The following is a 27,824-nucleotide window of genomic DNA, read 5'->3' on the forward strand; positions in this document are numbered from 1 at the left end:
GTTTAGTATCACAACAGTTCCTGGATAATAAGGTTTCAAATGTCCCTTATCAGATACAATGGCTTATCTGTTTACAAATACTGATTAGTTACACTCACAATGAGATGCCTCAATTATATTGAGATTACATTACATCTTTGACCCATTAACAAATTTGATGATGCTATTTATTATTTATGTATAATTGTCAATTAGTTACGGATAAATGCCTAATACCACCCTAAAGGCGGAAAGCAATAAATACTGCCAAAAGCTATGATTGGATTCAAAAGGGTGCTTAATTACAAAGATTGATACCTAGGTGACAGCCTTTATTCTTAATTTGGTCTTATTCTCTACGCGGTTGTGATATGTGAATGAACATCAACCACGTGTATCAATTACACGTTATCACAGTTGCAATGAATATTCATTATTCATGCACCTTTAGGATTCAGGAATACAAATTCAGGATTCGGGAATATACAAGCTACAATTCAAGGTCACTCCTCAAAGATACTAATACACAATATTATGTATGTTAAACCCTATTTGGGGAAGGAAATCAACATGGCCGCAGTAAATCGAGGTTTGCGGTAAATGGGGTATAAAATCGGTGGTCCGGAAGCGGACTTATGGTTTAATGAAAATTATTGATTTAACACTCAGCACTGTTAGTATTCTAATTAGCACCCCACTAATTAGCACCCCACTAATTAGCACCCCACTGCACAGCAACAACAAATGCATTTTTGACAGCACGAACTAACAGCTGAATTACGGAATAATATTCAACATATTTATCTATTAACTATGTAAACTATGTACTTGTACACATACTAAATACCGGGTTATATTGTAATGTAGAAAGAAGTGTGTAACAAGTAATATTATGCAAGAATACCGAGGGATGTTGTGGAGGAGACGTCAACGTCACAAGTTACCAATAAGTTACCAAACACGTCACAAGTTACCAATAAGTTACCAAACACGTCACAAGTTACCAATAAGTTACCAAACACGTCACTAGTTACCAAACACGTCACTACCTCACTAGAATACCTGGGCTCACAGTTCTGTCGCACGTTTTATACTATTATTTGACACTTTTTAGTGCTTACTAAATGTGTGGAATTTCTCGACCATGCAGATATCGCCAAGTTTGGAACTAAAAATGTAACTGTTTAAAACAACTGATGACAACCTCTCTGATACAGATACAGTGATACAAGGACCGGGTAACATTACAATACCATAACTACAATCAAACCGGTACTTAGTATGTAAAAATGAAAGCAAAACAGGACGTGTAAATCTAATAATAACTCGCCAGTCATGGTGAAAAGAAATGATACAGGGGGAAATGAATTAAAGTCGAATTTCGAGGAATATGACGTCATAATCTTAATTCAATAATACGCAAGAAGGCACGCGAGAAAAGCAAAACAAACAACAAAAAGATAGCTAGTTATCAGATCTCCCGCAGAGAACTGAGGAGACTAAAAACACAAGAATCTCACCGGTAACCGATACAGACAAATGACAAGTTAAATTTGAAGCTTCCTTCAATTACAATTATTCAGTCACACGCAGGGGTAAACTGTAAAGTCACGCCGGGGTAAATGCAATAAGAGCTGTTGTTATGTTGTACGTGGCCGGGGCCTTAAAGGCTGTACGGGAGTGAACATAGCGCAGTTGAAAAAACAAAGGCCGCAGTTGAAAAAACAAAGGCCGCAACAAAGGTTAATTAAGTTTTAAGTTTTATGTTCACATAATATCCACACACAAAGTGATGCGGTTTGTAAGGGAGTAAGGAGTAAGGAGCAGCAAGCCCATACAACATACACATCCTACAATAAATTAGTGGGCCATGTCAGTAACATGCCAATATAGTCTCACACGCTGCAACCTCCTTAGATACTAGCCTCCTTAGATACTAGTCTCCTTAGATACTATCCTCCATAGATACTATCCTCCTTAGATACTATCCTCCTTAGATACTATCCTCCTTAGATACTATCCTCCTTAGATACTATCCTCCTTAGATACTATCCTCCTTAGATACTATCCTCCTTAGATACTATCCTCCTTAGATACTAGTCTCCTAAGATGCTATCCTCCTTTACTTTACATCCTCAGATCTAAGACTAGCCTCCTTTATTTTATATCCTCAGATTTGAGACTAGAAGGAGACTAGCCTCCCTCTCTTTACCAGATCTGACAGCCCCACATCAGACAACCTGGCCGGAGGTGAGACTACAGTGTGACCTGCCTGGAGGCTACTCTCCTGCTTATTCTGTGTAACCCGCACGGCCGGTCTGACTACTTCTGTAGAACCCACTACAGTAAGGGGGAGGCGGCTCACGGCTACATGGTGTATGTGGTCTGGGAGGCGGCTCACGGCTACATGGTGTATGTGGTCTGGGAGGCGGCTCACGGCTACATGGTGTATGTGGTCTGGGAGGCGGCTCACGGCTACATGGTGTATGTGGTCTGGGAGGCGGCTCACGGCTACATGGTGTATGTGGTCTGGGAGGCGGCTCACGGCTACATGGTGTATGTGGTCTGGGAGGCGGCTCACGGCTACATGGTGTATGTGATCTGGGAGGCGGCTCACGCGCACGGCTACATGGTGTATGTGGTCTGGGAGGCGGCTCACGGCTACATGGTGTATGAGGTCTAGTGGGCTCAAATCAGAGTAACCGGATGCAACATTATATATTCCATCTGGCATGAAAAACTATCAAACAGCATGAACTAACTAAAAACTACAACACTGCTGAATATTAATGACAAACGCATCCCTAACAAATCACACAGTAAACTACAACTAGACTCCCAAATGCCGGGCTATCAGAACACTGGCTATCAGTTACAATTATTACGGAGATATCAGTTACAAGAACACTGGCTACCGGTTCTATAAAAACTTATTAAGTCGCTATCTGAGTATCCCCTCTCGCTCCGCACTATATCCCATTAGGACGTATCATTGGTCTGGATATATTGGGTCAGTGCCAGGAGAGGAGTTGACAGATCAAACGAACAGGAACTTTCTCTAAACGGACGGAAATAAATCCAGGTCTCTCGGAGTTATGAGGAGAAGTATCATCAATGTGAGAGGACCTTTAAAAGCTACTTTACACTAATGATATCGAGAGAGAGAACATGTCGATTTATTATCGGAGGGAGAGAAATGAAAGTAACTTATATATCAGGCACAATAAACTACAAGTTGTGGAGATGATTACATTAAAACCAGCAGCAGAAACCGATAAAACCTGACACGTGGGCCTCTCAATATTGCTATTTATAGACTTGTACCCCTGAAAAAAGTGAAATCTAAATGAAATTTAAACCTTGACATGGCTCCGGAGCTGTGCAAGATAATATCGAGATAATATCGAGATAGAGAGAGAGAGTAACATCTCACCCACAGGACAGAACCTATCCAGTCGAGTGATATACCATCAGCTGTTAAACCATCCCACCCACGTGTGGTATCACGTGGGGTGACACGTGGGCTATATCTTAATTACAATGTAACTCCGGGAAACACTTCAGTCAGGAGTTTCCTGTATCGAGTTCCTCCTAAATATTATAAAACCCCTTCAAATGATAAAATATAACCTATTTGTAGGACAGGGAGGCAGTGTGAAGTGTGGACTTCTAACCGATAGGGCGCCACCAGACGAGGAGAAAAGAGGAGTATAAACTGAGGTTCTGCTAGGATCTAGGTATATCATGTATAATGATTAGATCACCCGGCGTGCCGACCCGAATAATCTAATAATCATATCAGTTAAATAGAGTCAATTCAAACATGTAGACAGCAGTGAGGCTAAACCATCTCTGATTTCAGGCAGCCGAACTCGTGCTTTGTTCAAACAAATCCATAAAGCAAAACATCAAATGGAATTTCTCACATATTATGTAAGAAAGATGGAATTATTGGGACTGACGTGGAAAACGATTCTTGACACAATCGACAAGTTGGTATATAATAATTTGACATGGTATTTAACAAACTGATTAATCGATGGTATCGAGTTTGACAGTTGTGACGCAATGTAACGTATATGACGCAAGGTGCCAATTACTGCGGTTACTAGGACAGTAAGAGGTATAGCTGTGACACTGGTGTGACACTGGTGTGACACTGGTGTGACACTGCTGTGACACTGCTGTGACACTGCTGTAACACTGCTGTGACACTGGTGTGACACTGCTGTGACACTGCTGCAACACTGCTGTGACACTGCTGTGACACTGCTGTGACACTGCTGTGACACTGCTGCAACACTGCTGTGACACTGCTGCAACACTGCTGCAACACTGCTGTGACACTGCTGTAACACTGCTGTGACACTGGTGTGACACTGCTGTGACACTGCAGTCCTATCGGGATTACAACTAGTGCTCCGTGCTTTGTGCGGTATACATTACGACAGTGGAAACGTTAACGTAAGTAGTACGTAGTTAACGTAAGACAAGTTTAATACTTGCACCCCTGACAACTGCCATGTTCTGAATGGGGCTAAATAAAGCAGGTTACTTAATACATTCTATAAATAGAAAGAGGATTCTGGCGAATACTGCTACTTGAGTACATGCTGAACAGAAGCCGTAAAATCATTTCCTTGGTGGCGGTTTATAACTTTATAAGGGAATTTAAATATGGTGAATTGCTATTAAATTTAGTCTGTAAAATGTTTTGGTTGATCACAAGATCATTTAAAATGTAAGCGAGTTATTTAGCAGGAATCATAAAACTTACCATAGCAAGTTATTTTTAAGCATCGTGAAAGTTTAAGGCGAAAAATCTTTTAAACTCTATTTCAGTGGTTTTTATAAGCAATGCCATTATAATAGGTTATAAATGGCATATTATGTTTTAAATTTCCTGGCACTTTCTTGAAAAGCTGAGAAACAGATGAGAAACAGCTGAGAGAGAACCACGGATGAGGCTAGGATGATGCAACAAAAAATGTAATTCAAAAAATCTGGAATTGGCTCTACTTCCTTTTTTACACTCCTCCCTGCATGCTGCACTGGTCATGGTGTTTTACTGGTATCAGTTTACCAATGATTACCGGTTGGGTGCGCTTACCAACTCCAATTACAATGCAGACAACCAAAATCAATGATCTTGCCAACTAAAGCTTTCCGGCAGAAATTTTAAAATTCCGACAAAATTTTAAAAATTCCTTGAGCCCGATTCTACACATATTTGGTGATTCATAGTAATTTTTAAAACAATTTCCATAATCGTAGCATACGTTCATGAATCAAATGACAGAATTCTTGTTGAGAGCAAAATATGAAAATTATAATATTGATGCTGAACTGATTAGGACCGCAATGAATAACAAATAGCTAAAAATAGTTATTAAGGTCAACGAGAAAGTAAACGCAAAATATAATAAAAACTGAAACGGAGTAATCAAACTTCAAAGCTATTAGCTAGTGGATGAAATTTTCCCCGAATTCTAACTCGACGACAACTGAATCAGTTTTTTTAGAAAGTCAAGTATTGTGTTTTGAAACATAACAATCAACATGACATAGGACTGCATTTTCTCATCACTCACAACAACTTAACACACTATTTTAAAACAACTCTCAAACTTCATCAAATATACAGGAGAGAATATCATTAGAACAAAAGACAGAAAATATGAGATAACAAAAAATAAGATTAAAGAAATGCCTTGCAATTCTGCAAGTGAGATTGAAATAAAGCTGAAGAACGCGAATCCATAAATGTGAACTCTATAATGTAGTTTAGAACTGTTAGCTGTAAGTTTGTAATACTGTAACACTGTAACATTGTAACATTGTAACACTGTAACAGTTACAATCCGACTTTTCCCAGGGCTAGAGATAAGTTGCGTCAATACCATAATTAAAAGTATTAACAGAAGGAACTGAAACGTCTTGATCATTCTTTCAATACATTAGCATAATCTGGAAACTCAAATAAATCCTTGTAATTCTGCAAATGAACTTAATAAAGCCCCGGAAGTGGAACGCACAAGAAAAACCACGTACAATTAGGAGTTTGAAACAATATATTATCACGAAGGTAACGTATGTAGTTAACATGATGTGTTAGTACGTGTTATTTAGGTCCTGAATAACTCAGTAGACATTGCATAAATGGATACCCAACAAAAATCGAATCAATGCTGTGTGGATAATGAAGGTAAATAATCATCCAATCGTTCGATTGCAACCTAAATATTATAAAGTGTTGATATGTTATAGTGTTTCAGAGCATGAGCTGGTAAACATCAGCGTATATGACTTTATGGAAAGGAAGATTGTGTAAAACTGTTCCGCTCACATCATTAGATTACGGTAGACATAATTACAGGCCAAAATTTATAATTAAGGGTGATTATGTGTAATTATAGGTAATTATGTGTTGCTGTTACGTTCAAAAATGGAAATAAGGTAAACCCTGCCACTATTTACACACATGGCGACACGTCTGGTTAAAGAGAGACGAGCCTGTTTAAACCTTGAGATAAGTCATGAAATTCATAGATTCAAAGTTCCAAATGTCAAAGAGAAAGGCTCATGACAAAGTGGGGACAAAGTTGGGACTCATGACAAAGTTGTGACTTACAAATACACGTCTAACGCAATCAAAGGAAAATCAGTTTAGTTGACATGTCTCAGTCTGAATAAAACAAACGCAATGATTCCCCACAGGGCCGAGAACAAACAAGTTACCAAACAAGTTACCAAACAAGTTACCAAACAAGTTACCAAACAAGTTACCAAACAAGTTACCAAACTAGTTACCAAACAAGTTACACCGCAACAACAAGCACCGATCATTCGTGCAGTCCTTATTTAAATCCCCTAACCAGTACTACTCAGACAGGGCAAACAAAAGAAAAAGAGAAAACAAAGAAGGATAAAACAAAGAGAAAGTACCAACTAAACGGGAGCCCACACAACAACAAGCAGTAGTAAACATATTATACCTGGTGAGACTAAGGGTGCACACATACTATTATCAGGGGGTAACTAGGGCAGGTTAGAACGGGGGACTACTGACCGTCAGAGTGACGGGGAGGGTGTGACGTAATGTTCCACCAGACACCCCACAGCAGGGACAAAAGGATTTCGCGATTATTTTGGCCAAAAATCGCGATACCGCGAAATTTAACAGGCTATACATTAAACTAGTACACATAAAATGTGTCGCAAATAATGGGAAAAATCGCGATTCCGTACATGGCTCGATCTCCTTTTGTCCCTGCCACAGTGGGGTAGTACTAACACAGGGCCCCTATGTAGGGTAATACAGGACACACTCTCTACAACACTGGGTAGTGTAATCTAATTTGGGAGGGAGAGTAAGTGTGAGTGCTGTTATAATGCGGGTAGGGAGTCTGGAGTTTGTGTGTGAGTATCACGCACTACACACTACACATAACACAGGGTACACAAGGTGTGTACTATGTAGTGTGTGAGTATCACACACTACACACTACACATAACACAGGGTACACTAGATGTGTACTATGTAGTGTGTGAGTATCACACACTACACACTACACATAACACAGGGTACACAAGGTGTGTACTATGTAGTGTGTGAGTATCACACACTACACACTACACATAACACAGGGTACACAAGGTATGTACTATGTAGTGTGTGAGTATCACACACTACACACTACACATAACACAGGGTACACTAGGTGTGTACTATGTAGTGTGTGAGTATCACGCACTACACACTACAAATAACACAGAGTCTGGAATGTGAGAATGTGTGATTCTTTGTGAATACAAGGTATGAAGTAAACATGAAGTGTATATTGTTGGTGTTGTTACACAGGATAATACAATAGTAGTTTATACACACATGGGGGTGAAGTTTGCGTGAGGTGTAAGTTATAGTTGTTTATCATATTCTGCTAATACCGTGTGGTACTCCAAAAAGATAACTCCAAACTGAGCAAACATAATGACAACAAGTCCTGGCAGAGTTCTAGGGTTAGCACATCTCAAGACACACAGAACGTACAACGTGTTGGTGATAAAGTGTTGGGAACCAGGTAGAAGGTACCTTGTACCCTGACAGTGACAGGGTTACTAAAGTTGAAACGTGCACGTGCGATCAGAATAGTGTGCGAGTCCACGTGCAGTATGAACAGTTCCCACGTGCGAACTGCGAATGGGAAAGAATTTTAAGAACGAGTCAGGACATACTGATCAGGTACATGTCACGCGAACAAGTTACATATATTACAGGGAACTAGCTTAATTCTGAACAAACCTTGAACAGTCAGAACGTCGCCTGGATCAAGCTTGGAAGATGAACTTTTGATACCAGGTTTTAGTTTCCGTAGAACGATCAGCAGGACGAAAAGAAATCGGATCAAAAAGACAAACTGATAACTTGGGACTCCATAAAATCCAATTTCCAGTCTGAACTGACGACCAGAGCGCTATGAAACTCAAACTGTACGTGGAAAGGATTGAGAGAACTCGACAAACTAAAAATACAAGTTTGGCACGCCGGACACTACAGGGTAGATTGAAGGGGCAGGAAGCTACACTTTCATTAGAACTAGGTTCTGGGGTAAATGTTAGATAAGGAGGTCGGAGGAGGAGGGTGTTATCTAAGTATTGTATAAGTCAGCAATAAAATAACACGGGACGCTAAAAATAGAACGGCACACTTACCACTTAGAACCATTCGGAAGCTGCACTTTTTAAGCATATTTTAAGTGTAACTCGTTCAAGTTACTTCTGAGATGACCAGTTTTCTGGGTTTAAAATTTGAGCAGCAAAAACTTAAAAACAGGGCAAATTACCGTTCAGATAGAGCAAAGGACTATGGGCATGTTGAGCAATAATAGGGTTGGGCATTATATTAGGGTACCAGGGTATATAGCCGTACCGGCCATTGACCAGCCCGCGATAACTACTTTTACACTGCCTTCTTCAAACAGGTGGTGACAAGATCACCCAATCACTTTGTACACCGATCACATGTCACGTGAGCAGCACGTGGGCGCAGATCTTGAGTTTCCATTGGATGAGCTGTCAAATAGAGCCTGCCCATTGGCTGATCCCCTATAATATATTATACTATATACTTAACTTAGCCACTGCATGCCCTGGGTTAATGGTATTGTGTTATAAACGACAAGGTGCATAATACCGGGGCCTGGGTTAACCGAGGCTCGAAAACATGATCCCGTAGCAGTCTATTATATATTAGCAGTCAATAGTAGTCTAATCACGTGATATCGAGGTCACGTGATATCGAGGTCACGTGATATCGAGGTCACGTGATATATAGGGGTAATCACGTGACCTTTTGTAATAGAGACTTGCAGGTCTAATTACAAGTTGGGAGCTAGTTTTCGCAGCCCGATGTGAAACACTTAGGGTGTAGATTAGTGCACTGTTGGAGTATGGGTGGTATATACTGCCAATTATATACTGTCCATTATATACTGTCCATTTGCTGTTCTGTCCCAAATTTCAGTGAAGAAAAAACGACTAACGAACTATTACCAAAGGGGAAAAGACATTGCAAAGACATTGCAAAGAGACATTAGACCTATTAAAAAGACATTAGAAAAGACATCAGACCTATAAAACAGACATTGGAAAAAGACACTAGAAAAGTCATTATGACTATCAAAAAAAGACACTGGAAAAGGCATTCGAACTATTAAAAATACATTAGAACAATTACCAAAGGAGAAAAGACATGAGACAAGTTATCGGACGATTAACAAACGAACAAACGTGACAAGACGTCGCACAGCAGCGTGTCAGTAAGAACTAACAAGTGTGACAGAAAGACGTGTGTAGTGTACAGATACTAACTTACTAATGATACAGATAACACTGGATTAAACGTATTGTAGAGATATAACAACAGTAGTGGTCCACTGGTTCAGATAACACTAAAAACTATCAGCACACCCGGTGAAGGGTACTGCAGTGTGACAGAAAGGAGACACCCTCAGTACTACTAGTTATAGTGGTCCTCATAAGTGACTTATCAGTGGGTAACAGCGATAAGAGCTGCTGAAAGGAGTATTAACCTACACCACTACAAGGGTGAAACCTCTATAGGTACAAAGTGAAACCTCTCTACAAGGGTGCAACAATATACCGAGAGAAGAAGAAGAAGAAGAGGAAGACCTGTTACAATGATATATATAGTTTCACGAAGCATCAGCTGTACAAGTTGAAATAAATGTGTTTACAACTTATTGAAACTATAGTGAAACTTATACTCAGTAGGCTGAAAGAACTATTGAAGAACCAGAAATTGAGATGTAAAATATAAATAATAAAATGTAAGACCGTGAAAACGAAACTACCAGTTTTATCTAAACAAACAAGCCGCGAGTTTTAAAGTTTAAACCCGTTTTTTAGATGTGGACTATCAAGTCAAACGTGATGTGAGACACTGGGAAGGTATGAACGTACGGGTTGCGGGTGATTGTTTTTGTTACACAAAACTAAGTGGTCATAAGTGGTCATTCTAATGAAGCTCAAAATTGAGATAAAAAAAACGACGCCCATCCCTAAACATTAGGTGGTAGAAAAAAGAAAACCCAAGTGAACAAAACTGGGGTGACATTTTAACCCCACAAGAAACACGCGACTGATTACAACGAAAGAAACACACCACAAGTTCACGACACTGGGATTGACAAAATCATGAGAGAGGACCTCAAAACAGCTCAGACTGAGTAGAAAATGGGGCACAATAATGATGTAACACAACACGAGCCTTTAGGCTGATAGCCTGGGGGCATCGTAATATTCAACATAATTAATTACCATGTAATTAGCGTGTTTATTATATACTGTATGTGATCATGGTTAGGATTACTGAATGTTGTAACATCCGTACAAACCACGATCATGGGATCTTCACAGAGTAAAGAAGTTTACAGTTTAAATCTTTATTTCGGATTGTGTCTACCTTTGACACGACCCAAACTAAAGATAAAGGGTATCAATACAAGAGTTAAACACTAATGAAACCCTGTTATCTGTATTCAAACCAGTATAAACAGCTCATAATCACAACATTTAGAGCAGACAAATAATGGAAGGTTTAACGTTGGCACCTACAATTGATTCTTCCTTTAAATTTTAATTTAACACGTTTTTTTAAGTGTGGTGAGTTGCTGATTTCACTTTTTTCAAAGTAGAGTTCACAAAATGAGGAAAAAGTCGCAATGCTTTTTAAAGTGCAACCATAAATTTGTACATAAGATGAAGTGAAAATATTCAGCAGTTGTGATTTGAAAAAACGAAGTGCCAGGCTCAAGCAGAATATGACTTATGAGCAATTAAACTGAGTGCCAAAAATCAGCAAACCATTTTAACCTCCAATTGACTAATTCCATTGATTTCGCCATATTTTGCTCAAATATTGTTCACATTACACTAGTAGATTGGAGTGAGTAACTGTTTTCAGCATTTTAGTCATGATTAGCAATTCCAGTAAGTGACAGAATTCAGTAAGAAGTCATTTTTATATCTGAATACGACTGCTCTATTGATGGTTCTTGTCAAAATAGTAAAAAGATCAAGGCATAACTGTGTTTTTTTCTGGATAAGATAATGATTGGTTGTGTCTTTAAACTAATTCCTACATGTCTATGTGCCAGCCATCAGCAAAAAGTCACACATGTATCAGCTTGAAATTTAATTTTTTCTAATTGATGAAATAATTATCGAAATTTCAGTTCTCTTGTTCAGTCACCATATTGACTTTTAGATTGAAGGTGCCATTAATCAGTTAAAATAAGGCTTGAACTCTGTACTGCTTACACTCAATTATGTCCCGAGTGCCCAAATTCAGTATATCAGTCATATAGATAAATGATGTAAAAAGACAAAAATTGTCTATTTCTTGATCCATGGGTGTACTAGTGTTAGTTTAAGCATCTATTTCGAAAAGTAATGTGTTCATAAAGGGGTCAAAACAGATAATAATATTAGAGTGCCACTAATCAGCTGTAGTGACTGCTGCAGCCAACGTGGGAATTACCAACTATTGTAAGTCAATGTTTCAGATATGAATCTTAGTTAAGTTATATCCTGATAATTTGAATAGCATATGTGTCCTGAAAATCAGTAAAAATGACTTATTTGACAGAAATAGTCATTCTTACTGCTAAATGGCACTCATTTAGTTCAAAATATTGTTTGAGGGAGCGGTGTGCCTTTTTTTGTTTAATGTGGCACAATTTTGTTGCACTGTGTGCCATTATTCAGCTTAAAATGACTTCTTTTTCTAGGCATATACCAATGGTAAATCACATAAAATGTTTGCTTTGTAAGCAGTGTTGTGATAACCTGCTATAACTAACTTAAAACTGGCACAATGAACTTCAAAAATCAATAGTATGTACCTAATTTCCATGATGAACATAATATTGTTGTCAGAAATCTACTTTATCGTGCCAATAATCAGCAAAAAGTCATTTCTATGAAGATTTTAAGCTAAAAATATTATTTATAAAATGACTTTTTGCTGAATTAGAACACACAATATCGTTAGATTTTGTAAAGAATCATCTTGATGAACCTGCCTATGCTGTCAGACATCAATTGTATAGTGCCAATATTCAGCAAAGAGTCATTTCTTTTGAATTTTTAATCGTGATGAATTTGACCTAAAAATGACTTTTTACTGAAAACTGACACACTCTTAATTTTATTTTCGAACAGAATGCTGTTGAGCAGACTTATTCTCGACAGTATGATTGAAAAACGTTCTAATTTGTTGCTGTCTAGCTACTGCAATGTAAAAAAATCAATTGTAATTTTGTGAGTGAATTTTTACTGAATACAGGCACACAATAGGTTTTTCCTAGGTTACATTATTACAGACCAACGTTTCTTGAAAGTTGTTACAGTTCATTCACAAGCTGATCAAAAGTATGGGCCTTGTACAACCCCTTCAACCAAACTAAAAATTTTACCAAACAAATGACTGTTTGCTTATTTTGAGCACAGTTCAAGTATTCCTACCAAAATCCAAATATTCTTTGAATAATTCTGAGACATAATCTGAATTTTGAACAGAAAAGTCGCAAAATTCAGTTTTTTATGGGCGTTTTCAACATTATAGTCCAAAATGCTGAAAACTGGCACTGCCTTGGTACTATATTATGACGTATTAACTAAGTAATGGATTTTCCTTACAGGGGCAGTTAAGATTGAAGGCATATCTGTGCAACACTTTCTAGTTACTAGTCATTTCACTTTCATTGTCAAAAGTGTCATGGCACTCAAAGTCATTTTCACCACACTTAAAAAAAAACGAAAACTGGTAAATACCAGTTTTCGTCAAAAACCACAACCCTCTTAGCTTAGCTGTGTCCGAGCGCCTTAATTATACCCCTAATTCGGTCTTAACCAATGTAGCCTTCAATTGGGCTGAAGCAGCTTTAAATTATAGCAACAAGTCCTTAAACAAAACAACCTACCTTTAGATCCCTCTTAGTCTTCACATCATTAACTCATTAACTAACATGTAAGTCATGATAACTAGTCTTTCTAGGAAATCTCCTCACTCCTGGCTCCATTATAACAATATAACATCCTCTCAGCTCTCCCTCCCTCTCTCTCCATCACATCTTTTTATAGAACATTTATCATACAATAAGGTAACGCTAGTGTATGTGGTGGTAATGGAGCTCCATGGTTGGAGCATGATTGACAGTGCTTTCTGATTTGAAGATTGCTGCAAATAGGATGGCGCTAAAATTTGTATGTTGAGGTATGAACAGTGATGAAACACTGGAAGCAATTCTTGTACATGAGTTAGATCGCCATTATCCTAGAAACAGAGAAACGTTGCGAAATAGCAATTGAACGGTATGGGGCGGGGCAAAAGTTGATTAATCTAGGTGGACTAAGTTAGAAGATTGGGCGATTGTTCATTTAGCCCCATGGAATAAACTTAATCTACACCTTTCTCACTCATTGAACCGTGTCGTTTGTTCAATTCAAGCAGACAAAATAGAATTTAAACACTTAGGATAATATTATAATGTATATGATAATACAACTGAAAAGGACTGTAGGGACAACCGTGTAATCAATAATACAAACTTCTTGGACACACAAACCATAACAAAACAATTACCGGGGGGCGAGTCAATAGTTGGTGTAAGCGCCAATGAAAAGCCTGGCCAAGGTGAAAATCTGGGACATCTAAATAGGAGCCTTCAAACCAGCCTCCCTGACAGGTGGTGGTGAGTAGGGTAATTATCATCAGGCTGCACTGGGAGGGGCAAGGAAGGTCGGAGCAGGGGATAATCATCATCATCGCCCTTAGCACTTAATATTGCAGCTGGTGTCACGTGATGTAGTGAGAGCACTACAGGAAGTGCTTAAAGTGGGGAGACAGCTGACTAAGACTAAACGAGGGGTAAGTAGATGTAGGGACGGGGATGCTGGTGGGGTGAGGGAGTAGAGCCAGGTACGAGGGGTAAGTAGATGTAGACGGGGATGCTGGTGGGGTGGGGGGAGTAGAGTCAGGCACGAGGGGTAAGTAGATGTAGGGACGGGGATGCTGGTGGGGTGAGGGAGTAGAGTCAGGTACGAGGGGTAAGTAGATGTAGACGGGGATGCTGGTGGGGTGGAGGGAGTAGAGTCAGGTACGAGGGGTAAGTAGATATAGACGGGGATGCTGGTGGGGTGGAGGGAGTAGAGTCAGGTACGAGGGGTAAGTAGATGTAGACAGGGATGCTGGTGGGGTGGAGGGAGTAGAGTCAGGTACGAGGGGTAAGTAGATGTAGGGACGGGGATGCTGGTGGGGTGAGGGAGTAAAGTCATTAGTCAGGTACGAGAGAGGGGGTGTGAGGAGGGTGGTCTAGTGCTTACTGCCTTATTTGGTGTGATCTGTAAACATAGACAGGGGGTTATCTGTCCATGTCGGTGTGAAAAGACGTGAAACCTGCAAAAGTCTCTTCCTCGAATGGCACTGCTCTTAAATTAGGATATTTAACTTTAAGTATCTGTGTACACAAACATTAATTAGGTAAACCTGAAGTAATTATAGCTCTAATTAAGTAGAGCCTAAGTTTCTAATGATTTAATAAGACCAATAGCAGTCTAACAAGAAGACAACAACTAAAGAGCTTCGTCTGAGCTGACAACAAGCAATTGAAGCTGACAAGACCACGTGACACGCTACACAAGACCACGTGACTTATTGCACTGATCACGTGACTTATTGCACTGATCACGTGATGTACAGACCGGCGATCCCACGGGAGCCTACTGAGGATTCTGTAAATTTCAGCTGCAGTTCAGAGTTGCAGCTACTGGTTCGCTACTCACTGAAGTAATGTCCTACAGAGTAGAATATGGAGCCATGAAAAACAGGGGATATATTTTATAATATATTTGTGTGACCGTATTTGGTATAATCTACAGATCAGCATTTTAGGTTTGCAGATTAGAAGAGCTAACATTTGCTGTGTTAATTCTAAAGGATTGGGAGTTACAATTACTGGTTCGAATGTGGGGGTGAAATTTGAAACAAATAATGTGTTCTTCCCAGAAATAATATAATTAACTCCAATATAATTAACTCCAACTTATCTGCAAGACATGTTCAAGTATTCTCACTATGGTCACTCACTGAAACTTATTGTTCCTTATTGTAATTCAAAGTTTGGTGAGCATGGCTTCTCTGTGGTGGCTCCAAAGATCTACAATCGTCTGCCTGTTACCATCTCTTCAGCTCAATCCCTGGAATCTTTTAAAGCTCTTCTAAAAACGTATCTTTTTAAACTGTCCCTAGATGAACTTGAAAAACTTTATCGATAACTATTTTTGTCTTATCTGGTGTTTGATCTTTGTATAATATGTTTAAGTACAATTTTCTGGCTTAAGTATTGACGATATATTTTCAAGCATAAGTTACTTTTCTTAACTTAGAATTCATGTTATTTTCTGGGATGACTAGTTTAAACACTGTTGAGTATAAGTTTTATCTTAAAAGCGGTGTTATTAAATTTTAATTTATTATTATTATTATTATCTTCAGTTAAAAACGCATAATAAGACATCCAATATACTGTAGGAAGCAGGGATAGATAGCAGGAGCTTGTGACGTCACAACACACAGTATGACGTCACATGACACAAACCACGTGACATCCTGTTTAACAACTGTTACAGAGCCGTACTCGAAACAGTAGGCGTATTATTCTGGGAAACTAGGTTTCGATTTCTGGCATTTTTAACGGCTATAAATTTGAGGTAAACGTGATGTGGGAGACAAAAGTCTGTTGTTAAACGGACTTATTTCATCAAGTGCTTCTAACTAGACAGCAAACCTTTGTGAAACACAATTCTATAAAATCAGGTACGAACATTTAGCATGTTTATCAAAGGATGAGGAGTGCGGATGATTCCAACAGCAGAAAACCAAAAAGAGCAACAAAAGAAAAACGTGAAAAAAGTCTAAAAAGAAACAAACGACCGTCTCTAACCATACAATAAAATATGTTAAATATGAAATATGCTGAATATGAAATATGTTAAATATGAAGATGGTTTGATAACATTAGGTGGTATGTTACTAACATACCAGCTCACACATCACCACTATCTTGAACAGCAGATCATCAGGAGAGAGGAGCAGAGAGAGAGGAGGGAAGGGAGGAGAGTTAATGAAACTTGAAGGCGACTAAAGACCTAAAATAATCGATAATAATGATAATGATGGCTATCAGCCGGGCAATTAACAATATTCCAACAACTTCCCGCAAGCAATATTCGATCTTTAATGTGAGCAACAAACCTTGATCAGTAATCATTCTAACGGTGATCAAGCTATTAGTTCAAAGTGTAATCAGAGTTTACTCACAATATAATACACATGTGTGGAGAGCTACTGAAGTTGGTGGATCTAAATTACAATGCTTTACAATGGAAATGATCGGTCTTGATTGCAATACTTGTTATAAAGCGACTCAGTGAGACGGCAGGATGGTGGAGTACTTGCTAACAAACATCAGAATTAGTTAAACAAGAGGAGAAAGAGAGGAGAAATCAGAGAAAGAGAGAGAGAGAGAGGGGAGCTAAATTTAGCGCATACGTGAGAGGTAAGTCTCAATAATAATATTGTAGCTTGTACATTGTACAAGTGACGTAGCACAACATATAGCTCGTACATGAAACTTGAAACTACGTAACTAGTGCTGTTGATCCGCGCGGCTGACAGTTCTAACAGTTTAAAACTGTGTTAGACCCGAGTTGTAGTTCGGAGTGCCACCAATAGGAGAGTCACCTAATTAACATTATCATAAACCGCAAGGTTACGAAATGTTATCAGATGTATGATTATTGTGCACGTGACGTGATCAGAGGTACACTTATTGTACACGTGACAAATGTTGCCCTTGTGTTTGGGGTTAATCAAGAGCTCTTAAGAAATCGTACTATCCGTAATAAGTTGCGACATCAAGGTAAACATGAGCAATCATGATAAAACTAGGCGTATAAAATCATTGCATAGAAACATATGGATGCCGGTACACCAATTGAAGTTACAAACAAAAGGTGAGATGGACAGATAGTTCGTCAGGGGTGATAGGAGCCTGGTACTGGTCTATCCTTGCTGGTACTTACTTGGTGGTACTTGCTTAGCAACACACACAAGCACGCTGCTACTTATGAACAAATCATGTCAAATATCTCATGCTCAAAAGTAGGGTTTCAACAATTAATCATTTGTACAGTTTTATCGCATATTGGTGTAAGTCACTAAATAAGTGACATCATTGAGACACAGTTCTTGAAGACTAATCGTAATGAACTCATGTATCTAGTGAGATACGATCAAGATACTATCAAGCTGACTGATTAAAAAACAAAAGCTTGCACGAGAAATGCTTCATGTCTATTATTGGTGTCTACCAGAAAATGTGCACGAGCGAATACTTCACAATAGCGGCTTATATTGTAAGTTTTACGGGTTTTGTTATAATGACGTACAACACAAGACTGGAGACTGATACACACGTCACTGCAGCTCATTCCTCCAGCCAACTTTCCAACCCTCACTATAGTCACTATAGTCACTGTAGTCACTATAGTCACTATTATAGTCACTATAGTCGTGCTATAGTCACTTAATCACTATAGTCACTATAGTCACTGTAGTCACTATAGTCACTATAGTCACTATAGTCACTTAGTCACTATAGTCACTATAGTGATTAAGTGACTATAGCACGACTATAGTGACTATATTCACTATAGTCACTATAGTCACTATAGTCACTATAGTCACTATAGTCACTATAGTCGTGCTATAGTCACTTAATCACTATAGTCACTATAGTCACTGTAGTCACTATAGTCACTATAGTCACTGTAGTCACTATAGTCACTATAGTCACTATAGTCACTATAGTCACTATAGTCACTATAGTCACTACGCTTGTTGTCTGATCGGTATCTCTATCTACAAAATTAGAAATTAAGCTTGTTCGAATATAAAAACGAAACCACTAAATGCATGTGTATGATTGATAGATACGTTCATCCGCACGTGCAAATATGTCATTACATCGGCTCATGTTGTAAAATTCAAAACAAATTCATTTAATGGGTTTTTGTGACGTCACACATCACTGTTCATTAACACGCACGTCACTGATCCAGTTACCAAGACAACTTTCAAACCTTACCATGCCATTAATCATTATGAAGAAGTGATGAAAGTGTCATATCCGAATTGAAAGAATACCGGAATAATTAGATGCATTCTAATTTTAGAATTATTATGTGTATTATAATTCTAGAACGTTCTGAACAGTGCAGTGGGGATTATCTAACTGAAGTATTCTAGATCGTGTTATTGTATACGTCAAGGAACCTCTCATACAGCAAAACGGGTATTATATATATGTCATCTTTCCGAGGTCCGCACATCTTAGCTGACATCACAATCTTTAAATCAACAAAATATATAAACCCAGGTGGAGAAACAAAGCTCGGATAGTTTCACAACACTAGTCACTACATTATCAAACTAACTCCACATTTAATCCAACATGACCAGCTACAAGAGGTATGTTAGGAAGCTAACTGCAGGTGTGTTTCAGAACAGCACCCAATAGAAGTAGCACTTCATCTAATACAGGTGTGGTGTGTTGATCTTCTAATCCAGGTGTGGTTAATCTAACTAATCCAGGTGGTTCACATTTCACACGTTTATCTTACAAACTGTATAAACCACCTGGAGAGAATGTATCCCTTACTGTCCTCTCAAACTCTCCTGGAGGAGCACTGTCTCAAACTCTCCTGCAGACGGGGCCCTATTTTCAAGATATTACAGTCAGAACAATCAACAATGTTGTCGACAGATGGAGCACAAAAACACAGTACAAATCTTATTATTTGCTTCTAGTTTCACACTGCTTCACGCTCCTAGGGGCCCCCCCCCCCCGCTCCTATCAAGATACGGTGTTCCACTGTGCTAGATGTGGTTCCAACACCTGGTTCTAATCTTATCACTAGCTTCGGAGAGAGTAAAACCGGTAAAACAAAAGAGAAAGTGTGAAATTATAGAGTCCGAGATATTGATTCAGACTAAGGTGTTATCTAAGGTGTTATTTAAGGGCGGGTGTATTGCAGATATAGAATGGAGCCTTTTTGTATCGTTTTGTTTTGCAGATTATTACATTTAAACCGACCTAGGCTAATGAAATAAAGAACTGATAATAAAACTGTGCCAGATAGCCTGCATTTGTCATTTGCCCTACTTACACCTTACACATCGTTCATCAAATATCCTTGTTAAAGCAGGAAAGTACTACTTACTGCACGTCAAGACGTGTATAACAATAGGCAATCAACACAACACAGTACATCGACAAGTGAAAAACATTAACATAATAACGAATCAACATTCAACACGGCGGTTTTTCAATGGAAATCATCGTTTGTCATGCTAAATCAGTACAATGCAAGTATTAAATCATTGTAAATAAATAAATGTGTTTACTGTTAGATAAAAGCACGGAAAAGCAGTTGATTATATTGCTTAGTGCGAGTGGTAAGAGACGTGTATAACGTTACAACGGGAAAATTTAAAGAGAGTAACTGAAGAAATAAAATCCTATTACGCTATAAATTAGGCCAGTAGGATCACTAGGAGACGCCTTGTTTTTGTTTCTGAGTAGATAAGATTTACTGCTACATAATATAGTATTAGTACTCACCGATAAGATTTACTTATTGACATATATAAGGTCACAAAAGTATCTTTTTTGGTGTTTCGTAGATAATATTCACACTATTGAATTTCAATAGTACTCAGCACTCAGCAGGGTGGAGACAATATATATGATAAAAAAGAAAACAAAATCCTTTAGATTTTGCTTTGCAATTCTTAAGATATTAAACTTTAACTACTCACCATTGCGATTGATCGTTTAATTTAAAAGAATTATTGTCGTGTAGAATTTGCATTCGATTAAGAGAGCACGAGATTACATAGACAATAGAATTGTATCCGGATACATAAGAAGATTTACGTTTTTAAACGATAGAGAAAGTGAAAGAGAAAGTAAAAGAGGCCAGTTATGTTTAAGCTAAGCGTAAGAAAATATCTAATAACAAATGATAAACTAGGATTAACTCAGACAATGTGAGAAAATGAGAGATGTGGCGTTATGAGAGCAGTTACAAACTGCAATTTGAAACCATTTACCATTTGTACCCGTTGCTAAGAAATGATGCGAGAACAATTCAGTAAAATGGAGTAAAAGAGCAAATAAGGGTTACTATAGCAATTAACAGTAACACGGTATGTGGTTTTAGGAGAACCGAGACTATTATAAATCAGTCAGAGGCTGTAATAACTCAGTTATTATTATTATGCTCAGCGACTATCGTATAGCCAAAGACTATTATTACTAAAAAATCAGTAGTTCCCGCAATCAGCGAAGCGAATGACAACTCAGTGAGAGACAACACAACAGTTATACATCAAGGCGGTACTTTGGAAATAGGTTCACAGATCAACAAGGCCGGACGAGACGAGTATTATTTCTGTAGAAACCTGCTCGAACCTCAGAAAAAGTTAAAAGATTAAAAATAATTCTTGGCAGACATTTTCCCACGAAGAAATTGGGCGAACAACTACGGAACAGAGATAACTCTTCTCAAGGAGCAAATTTGTGATGACACGAGAACCAAAACAAGTATTTCTGCGAGATTACACAACAAATGCACCGTTGCAGCTGAATAATTCGGAAGAAGACTTTGCATTATTCGGGAGAAGACCCTGCATTATGTGTTAGACGGAGGTTTACCAGAAACAACGGAGAAAAGCAACGGAAATTTCATTAAGCCTTCATTAACCAGTAATGAAGCAGAGTGGTATAATACATTGTTGGCATACATAACATAGTGCTTTACCATGAGATATTTCAGTGAATAATGTACTCTCGGTATTACTCATTTTATTGCTATTACGAGTAACTTGGTGACAGTCACTACAAGTGTAAAAGCTGTAACAGTTGTAACAAATTAAGCAGGAAGTATCTCCGCTTCTGCCAAACCTGTTATCTTACACAAGCAACTCTGCTACAAACAGCTATTGGAAGAGTAAACTAAAAGAGCTTTAAATTCCTCTCTCTCTCTCTCCAACACAAGATATTATGCAGGTTAACAGCTCAACCTGGTATGAATAACCTCACCTCTAGTGTTCAAATACATTTCCTCAGAAAATTCAGACCACAAAGGCTTTTCCAATGAAAGAGAATTTCTTTGTCTTCTTACTAACAAACAAGATAAGATACGTACCAGATTCAATGCGTTATTTTAACTAAGTTAATATGAGCTGACTTTGGCTTATAACACCGAAAAAGGACTACAACCCTTAAGGAATAACTATAACTACATAACCAAATAAACACGGTTGCTTGCTCTACAGTGAAACCAAGTAGTTAACAGTGGAATGTGACTAAATGACAGTTGCTGAACGTTCAGACCAGTGGTCGAGCTCTGGTTCGGACACCTTAACATGTCAGAATGTTGTCAAAACGATTAGCACCAGGCTAAGAAGTGTCCACACTGTATCATGTTCTTCACCATCTCCGATAATAAAACCAGCACTAACTGACATATCACTTCTGAAACCTAACATATCACCACTGAAAACCTAGCAACACAGTAAACACCTAAAATAGCCACACTGTTATAATACAGTGGACTATAGTGGACTATAGTAAGGTATTATATCATTGAGAAGCATGTTTCTACAGAGGTATTCTAGAGGAATTTGTAATGGAATGAACAGATTTTGAGCTCCAAAAGAAAAACTATTGATGGACTTCAGTAAAAATCTAAAAAGTAACGACAGTTAAAACAAGCCACACTTTATAACGAGCCACGTTGAACTGAAAGTATGTCATAACGAAGTCCAATAGAGCGGGTAATCCAGTCGCCATTACAGTGCAAGTGGAATGTGTACTGGAATGTAAACGTGTAATCCAGCAAACTAGCAAACTACTTATACTCCAGTAGCAGGGAGGGGTTGAGTGTGCACTTCGCTGCATAGAGTTGGGACTAGCGACACAACATGCCCTCCTCGGTGATTTGAGTTACCAATGACCTATTTAACCCGATTCAGTAGCAAAAAACTCTATGCAGCGAAGTGCACACTCAACCCCTCCCTGCTACTGGAGTATTAAAACAGAATGTTAGAGTGCAGACGTCCGTTTGAAAAGCCACTACTGCGATGTTATCTTCTTCCAACCCAAGGTAAAAATATGTAACTAGACAATCTTTACATCTCTTCCATCCTGTTACCTGTACTACAGAGAGGAAACGTACTACTGGATATACTGGAATGCAGTTGTGCTTCTCAGTGGCCTTGTCATCATTATTACGGGTGTAAAGTGAATATAAGTTGTCCCTGGCGAGCGTTATTAGTAGTATAGTGTAGTTATATTACTATAGTGTAGTGTAGTTACCATAACACCAGTTATTACTACAGTGGTAGTGGTAGTTGGGGTGTCTTTATTGCTACACGTTATTTTAGTTGCTGTGCCGGTAAGCTAAAGTAACGTGTTTAAACTGAAGTGGTAGGAGCAATATTAAAGTTCAATGATTCAGGGTTTTTTTAGAAAAATTGTCAGTAAGGCTGAATTCGAGAAGCAAATTCCGACTGGAAGGTAAGATTGAGTAGCAGAGAAACGAGGAGGTACAAAAACCAGGATGGTAAAATACTTTCAACACTACAAATTGTAGTGTTGAAAGTATTTTGTAAGTACAATGTAATAAAAAATATCGGTAAAAATAGTTTTAGATAAAAATAGTTTTAGGTTAAAGTTTTGAAATATGCGAAAATTCCTCAGCAGCACTTGCTTGAGCACCAAGCCAAACTAATTTTATAAAAAATGGAATTTTGGCACGATCTCAATCTAGTTAATAATTAAAATAATAGGGACTAATAGAGATAATTAACTTGATTAAGCTATGCAAAGTTCAATATCACTATCACGCGATTGATAGACGCTGAAGAAATCAAGAAGTCACAAAAATAAACCGTTAAAATGTTAACGATTTGTAGCCTGTCCCTTAATTGGTGGTCCCTTATTACCGAATCATTCTGGTATAATGGACTAATTGGATTAAAAGCACAATTAGGGGATTGACTTTAATTATGTTTGGCTTATGATTGTCACGATTGTCACGAATATTTGGGGGAAATGTCGATGAAGCTTGGAAATGAGTGAAGGTAGAGGGGGGGGGGGGGGGCAACGCCCCAAAAGGCCCCGATTTCTAGGGCCCTTTTTGGATTTTCGATATGTGTAGGGCCTTTTGGGGCCCTAGCATTAACTTCAATTTCATCAAGTTTGATATATGCTGAGTGCTTTAATGATATTATCTGACTACTTGCACAGTACTTTTATGTTTATTTGAGTGTATTTACATGGAGATTATGGTCCATAAACACTATCAAATAGTGGTCAGGGTCAAAAGGCCCCAAAAGGCCCCGATTTCTAGGGCCCTTTTCGGATTTTTGATATGTGTGGGGCCTTTTGGGGCGTTGGCCCCCCCCCCCGGCCCCCCAAGGTAGCATTTTTAGGTAGCAGTTTTAAACTAATTACAACACTACAAATCTATTACATTTATTGAGTGCTATGTAACCTGGCAGTAACGTTGAAAAGGACTTTGAGGGGGTCTGCAGTAGTCCCCCCGCATAGTATGTTTGTGTTTCACTGATTTGTAAACTGAAGACGTAAATACCAGGGATTCCCTCAATTCCTTAAGTTCATTTGTAACTTGGAATCGATAACTAAATCACATTCCACATCTACTAAATATCGTGAAATGAGGAGTTATTGAAAAAATGTGAGGCCATAATTTCATAATAACCGGTTAAAAATGGGAGGAAGGCGGATGTAAACTAGAAAAGACATTTGATCTGAAATCTGATGTCAATCTCAATTAATTAAACATACTCCTCAACGAATGGAGTTGAAATGCTGAACGATCAGGCGATCGTTCATTAGCCACATGGAATACTTATTGTAATGAATGTTTATAATCATATCTCCAAGCAGCAAAAGATAAATCTATAGATCTTCGTTATTCCATGATGTAGTGTACTATACCTTGCCTGTTAAAGTTAAACAACTAAAAGAAATGTTCATCAAAGAGGCTAAAACTTGAGATATTATCAGTTCAAAAGAGACCGAATTTTCGGTAACGGACAAAGCCATACCCCACTAGAACGGAAACAAAAAAATGTACTCTAAATTCAGTGTTCTAAGTTTTTACATCCTGAATCAACTTGGATGTTTAAAACGCAAAATGTTGTATTTCATATCCGCAACAATACCTTAGTTTTTGAGATACTAGAAACTGCTGGTACATATTTGCTAAAAAACATCTGTTAGTAAAACAAAGTCCGAACTAAAGGGTCGAAACTAGAAACTTTTGGTACATATTTGCTAAAAAACATCTGTGAGTAAAACAAAGCCCGAACTAAAGGGTCGAAACTTCAAAGAAAAGTTCGAAATAAAGGGTGCTTTTTTATGAGACGATAGTACGAGATGAAACAATGTTTGAAGTAGAAACAATGTTTGAAGCGAACATTTTGAGACGTCTTACATCGCACGGTGTCTCTTGCTCAATCCTACTGACTACCTACTGTAATAGATCTTCAATAACTACATCACATGGAATTTATTTGTTAATTGCAATTGAATGAAGACGCCTTTGTAGCTCCCCATTATTGGTTAGGTACTCAACTTTTAGCTCAATGCTGGATCAAAGAGCTGATCTATTAGCACTTTTGGTTTATGTTCTTACTCGCCCCTACTGCAGATCAACGATAACTAGTATATCACATGACATGTATACTTTTTCTTTGTAAAACATTCTCATTTGTTAACTGTAATTGAGAGAAAATGCCCTTGTTATGTAGCTCCCTATTAGTGGCCCAACCCAGGATATGATGTAGCACTTTATTTCACCCGGGATGTTCATGGTTGGTTAACACTTAACAGCACTTCACTTCATGTTGAACAGTGCTTGATTTGTCATTAGTCCGATTAAAAAGTTCAACCTGAAGCTGAGGTGAGTTCCACACTGGTATTAGTAGTGGTACCAAGATGGTACCAGGGTGGTACCAGGGTCTAATAACCCCACACAGGCTCTAATGGTGATACTATTATGTTTACTGTTCCCCTCATTTATACACTCATATTGATAAAGGGGGTCGTTTAGAGACGGGAGTATTGATAAATTAGATATAATACTTCTACTCAGACATAAATTAGATGATAATATGATGTTCAGAGGGGGTTCCAATATCAGAGATAAGATTAACACTCAGGTACACTCAGTGGGTGTCACGCTCGATACACCTAAATCAGAGGCTTGCTAAAATACCGGGAACATTGTGTAAGCGAGTTAAAACTCACATATTACTATATCAACACAGTAGCAACCCCATACGGTCCTACAAAAGATTGCAAAAAAAAACAGTTCAAAGTCGTGAAAACTTATCAAATTAAGGCTGATCTTTACAGTGGGGGTAGTAATTTGCGGAGCTGAGAGTATATTATAATAGTCGGGGTATTATACTGTATATATCACATGTACACTAAAAACTCACTGTAATAGTCAGGGTATAGTGTGTAGAGAGTGTACTTGTGAGAGTCAGGAGGTATGTGGTACTCATGATGAAGCGGCTAACTAGCAGCTTGACGAGGATTTAATCACATTAAAATTCTGTTTTGCATAGTTTGCTCTCCACGAGGAGTAAACACTATATATAAAAGTGCTATTAATAGATCAGCTCTCTGATCCAGCATTGAGTTGAGAGTTGAGTAAATAAACAATAGGGACTAGGGAGCTCTACGAGGGCATCTTCGTCCAATTAACAATCAATGAGAAGTGTTCACAAAGAAGAAGTAAAATTTCATGTGATAGTCATTGTTGATCTATGAGTGAGAAGAAGGCACCGTGCAATGTAAAGCTTCTAAAAATTCACTTTCGAACCGGAGAAATTGATAATTTCTGGGACAAATAGTGAATAGTAGCCTGGAACGAACAATTATTGTGTGAGCTGTAAAGTGTGTGAGCCATGATTAAGTGTGGTTATTGGAACCAGACAAGGAAACAGTCGGAGAAGGGAGGTACATAGATAAGAGTTCATCAATCTCAGGGTTCGTTCATCTCAGAATTCATTAAGGATATAGATAAGGACTCAAAAGTGACTAGTTTTGACTGAACTGTTGGTATAAACTAGGTTTATATTTAGCTCTAATTATCTTTTATAATTAATTTCAGAGTCAACTCACACAGGAAAGAAACTGGAACAGCCCACCTGCGCACTTATCGCTAAATATAATTATTATCTAGATGCAGAATATCTGAATGAAGATAACTTTTCGTGTAAAAGCAGACTTCCTGTGTGGAGTCAAGATGCTTCTAGAATTTTCTTTGAAAAGAACCGAACATATTACAGTTTCCTTAAAGGTACAGTACCTCAGCAATTATACACCGCAACCAGGCACTTTATAAGCGTGAGATAGGTCACGTGACTCCGCAGATCGATAACACATATTCACTTCCAAGCGTTATACTATGGAACATGAATATTCAAATTGAAATTATCGTGAGCTACATAAATCACAATCTCAAGCAGGTTGGACTTAATAAACATTTTAACAAGGAGATGTAACTGAGCAGTTTTGTTTATTAATTTATATACTAGTAAAATTAATTACATTCTTATTAACTGTAGTGTAAAACTCATTAATTAAATTACCAGTTTGTTGTCTGCACACTTCAAGTATTTAAGATTATTAAAATTAAACGATGATGAATTAATGGAACTCGTCCCTTTTGTCCATTTTAATTCTTATTAATGGCCTCCCAATTGACACGGCAACTAATATTAAACTCTATACCTGACTCACTGATTCTGAGCACAATACTTTGCTCCTTCACAAACTTAAATCATATATCAGCGTCAAATTTCAGCGCTAGGACTGGCACTAAGAACAATTGAACACACAATTCATGCCCAAAGCCACGAATTGAGCCTTCCTGGCGTTGTTAGTTTTCACGATAGTAAACTTATGAAGCATCTCCAGGTAATTTATAGGTCACGTGACATGGACAGAAGAGAAGAGAGAGAGAGAGAGAGAGAGAGAGAGAGAGAGAGAGAGAGAGAGAGAGAGAGAGAGAGAGAGAGAGAGAGAGAGAGAGAGAGAGAGAGAGAGAGAGAGAGAGAGAGAGAGAGAGAGAGAGAGAGAGAGAGAGAGAGAGAG

General features: G+C 38.2%; 2 protein-coding genes across 7 annotated transcripts in view; one reads left to right on the forward strand and one right to left on the reverse strand.

The window, feature by feature from the left end:
• LOC134821809 (uncharacterized) overlaps positions 1-27,824 on the reverse strand; it is an 88,215-nt gene that overhangs the window by 18,446 nt on the left and 41,945 nt on the right. Inside the window, exon 1 of one of the 6 annotated variants that reach the window (XM_063832595.1) lies at positions 8,282-8,485. The exons of the other annotated variants lie outside the window; for them this stretch is intronic. The gene's annotated coding sequence lies outside the window, so the exon portion shown is untranslated. Of the gene's footprint in view, positions 1-8,281; positions 8,486-27,824 lie in introns of those variants that run through there. 6 annotated transcript variants of the gene reach the window in all.
• LOC134821599 (uncharacterized transmembrane protein DDB_G0289901-like) overlaps positions 7,970-27,824 on the forward strand; it is a 30,800-nt gene continuing 10,945 nt past the window's right edge. Inside the window, exon 1 of the mRNA XM_063832300.1 lies at positions 7,970-8,060. Within this exon, the coding sequence (XP_063688370.1) occupies positions 7,970-8,060 (91 nt within the window). The remainder of the gene's footprint in view (positions 8,061-27,824) is intronic.

Source organism: Bolinopsis microptera, chromosome 10 (assembly GCF_026151205.1).
Source record: "Bolinopsis microptera isolate Bmic1 chromosome 10, MBARI_Bmic_1.0, whole genome shotgun sequence".
In the NCBI taxonomy this organism is placed as follows: domain Eukaryota; kingdom Metazoa; phylum Ctenophora; class Tentaculata; order Lobata; family Bolinopsidae; genus Bolinopsis; species Bolinopsis microptera.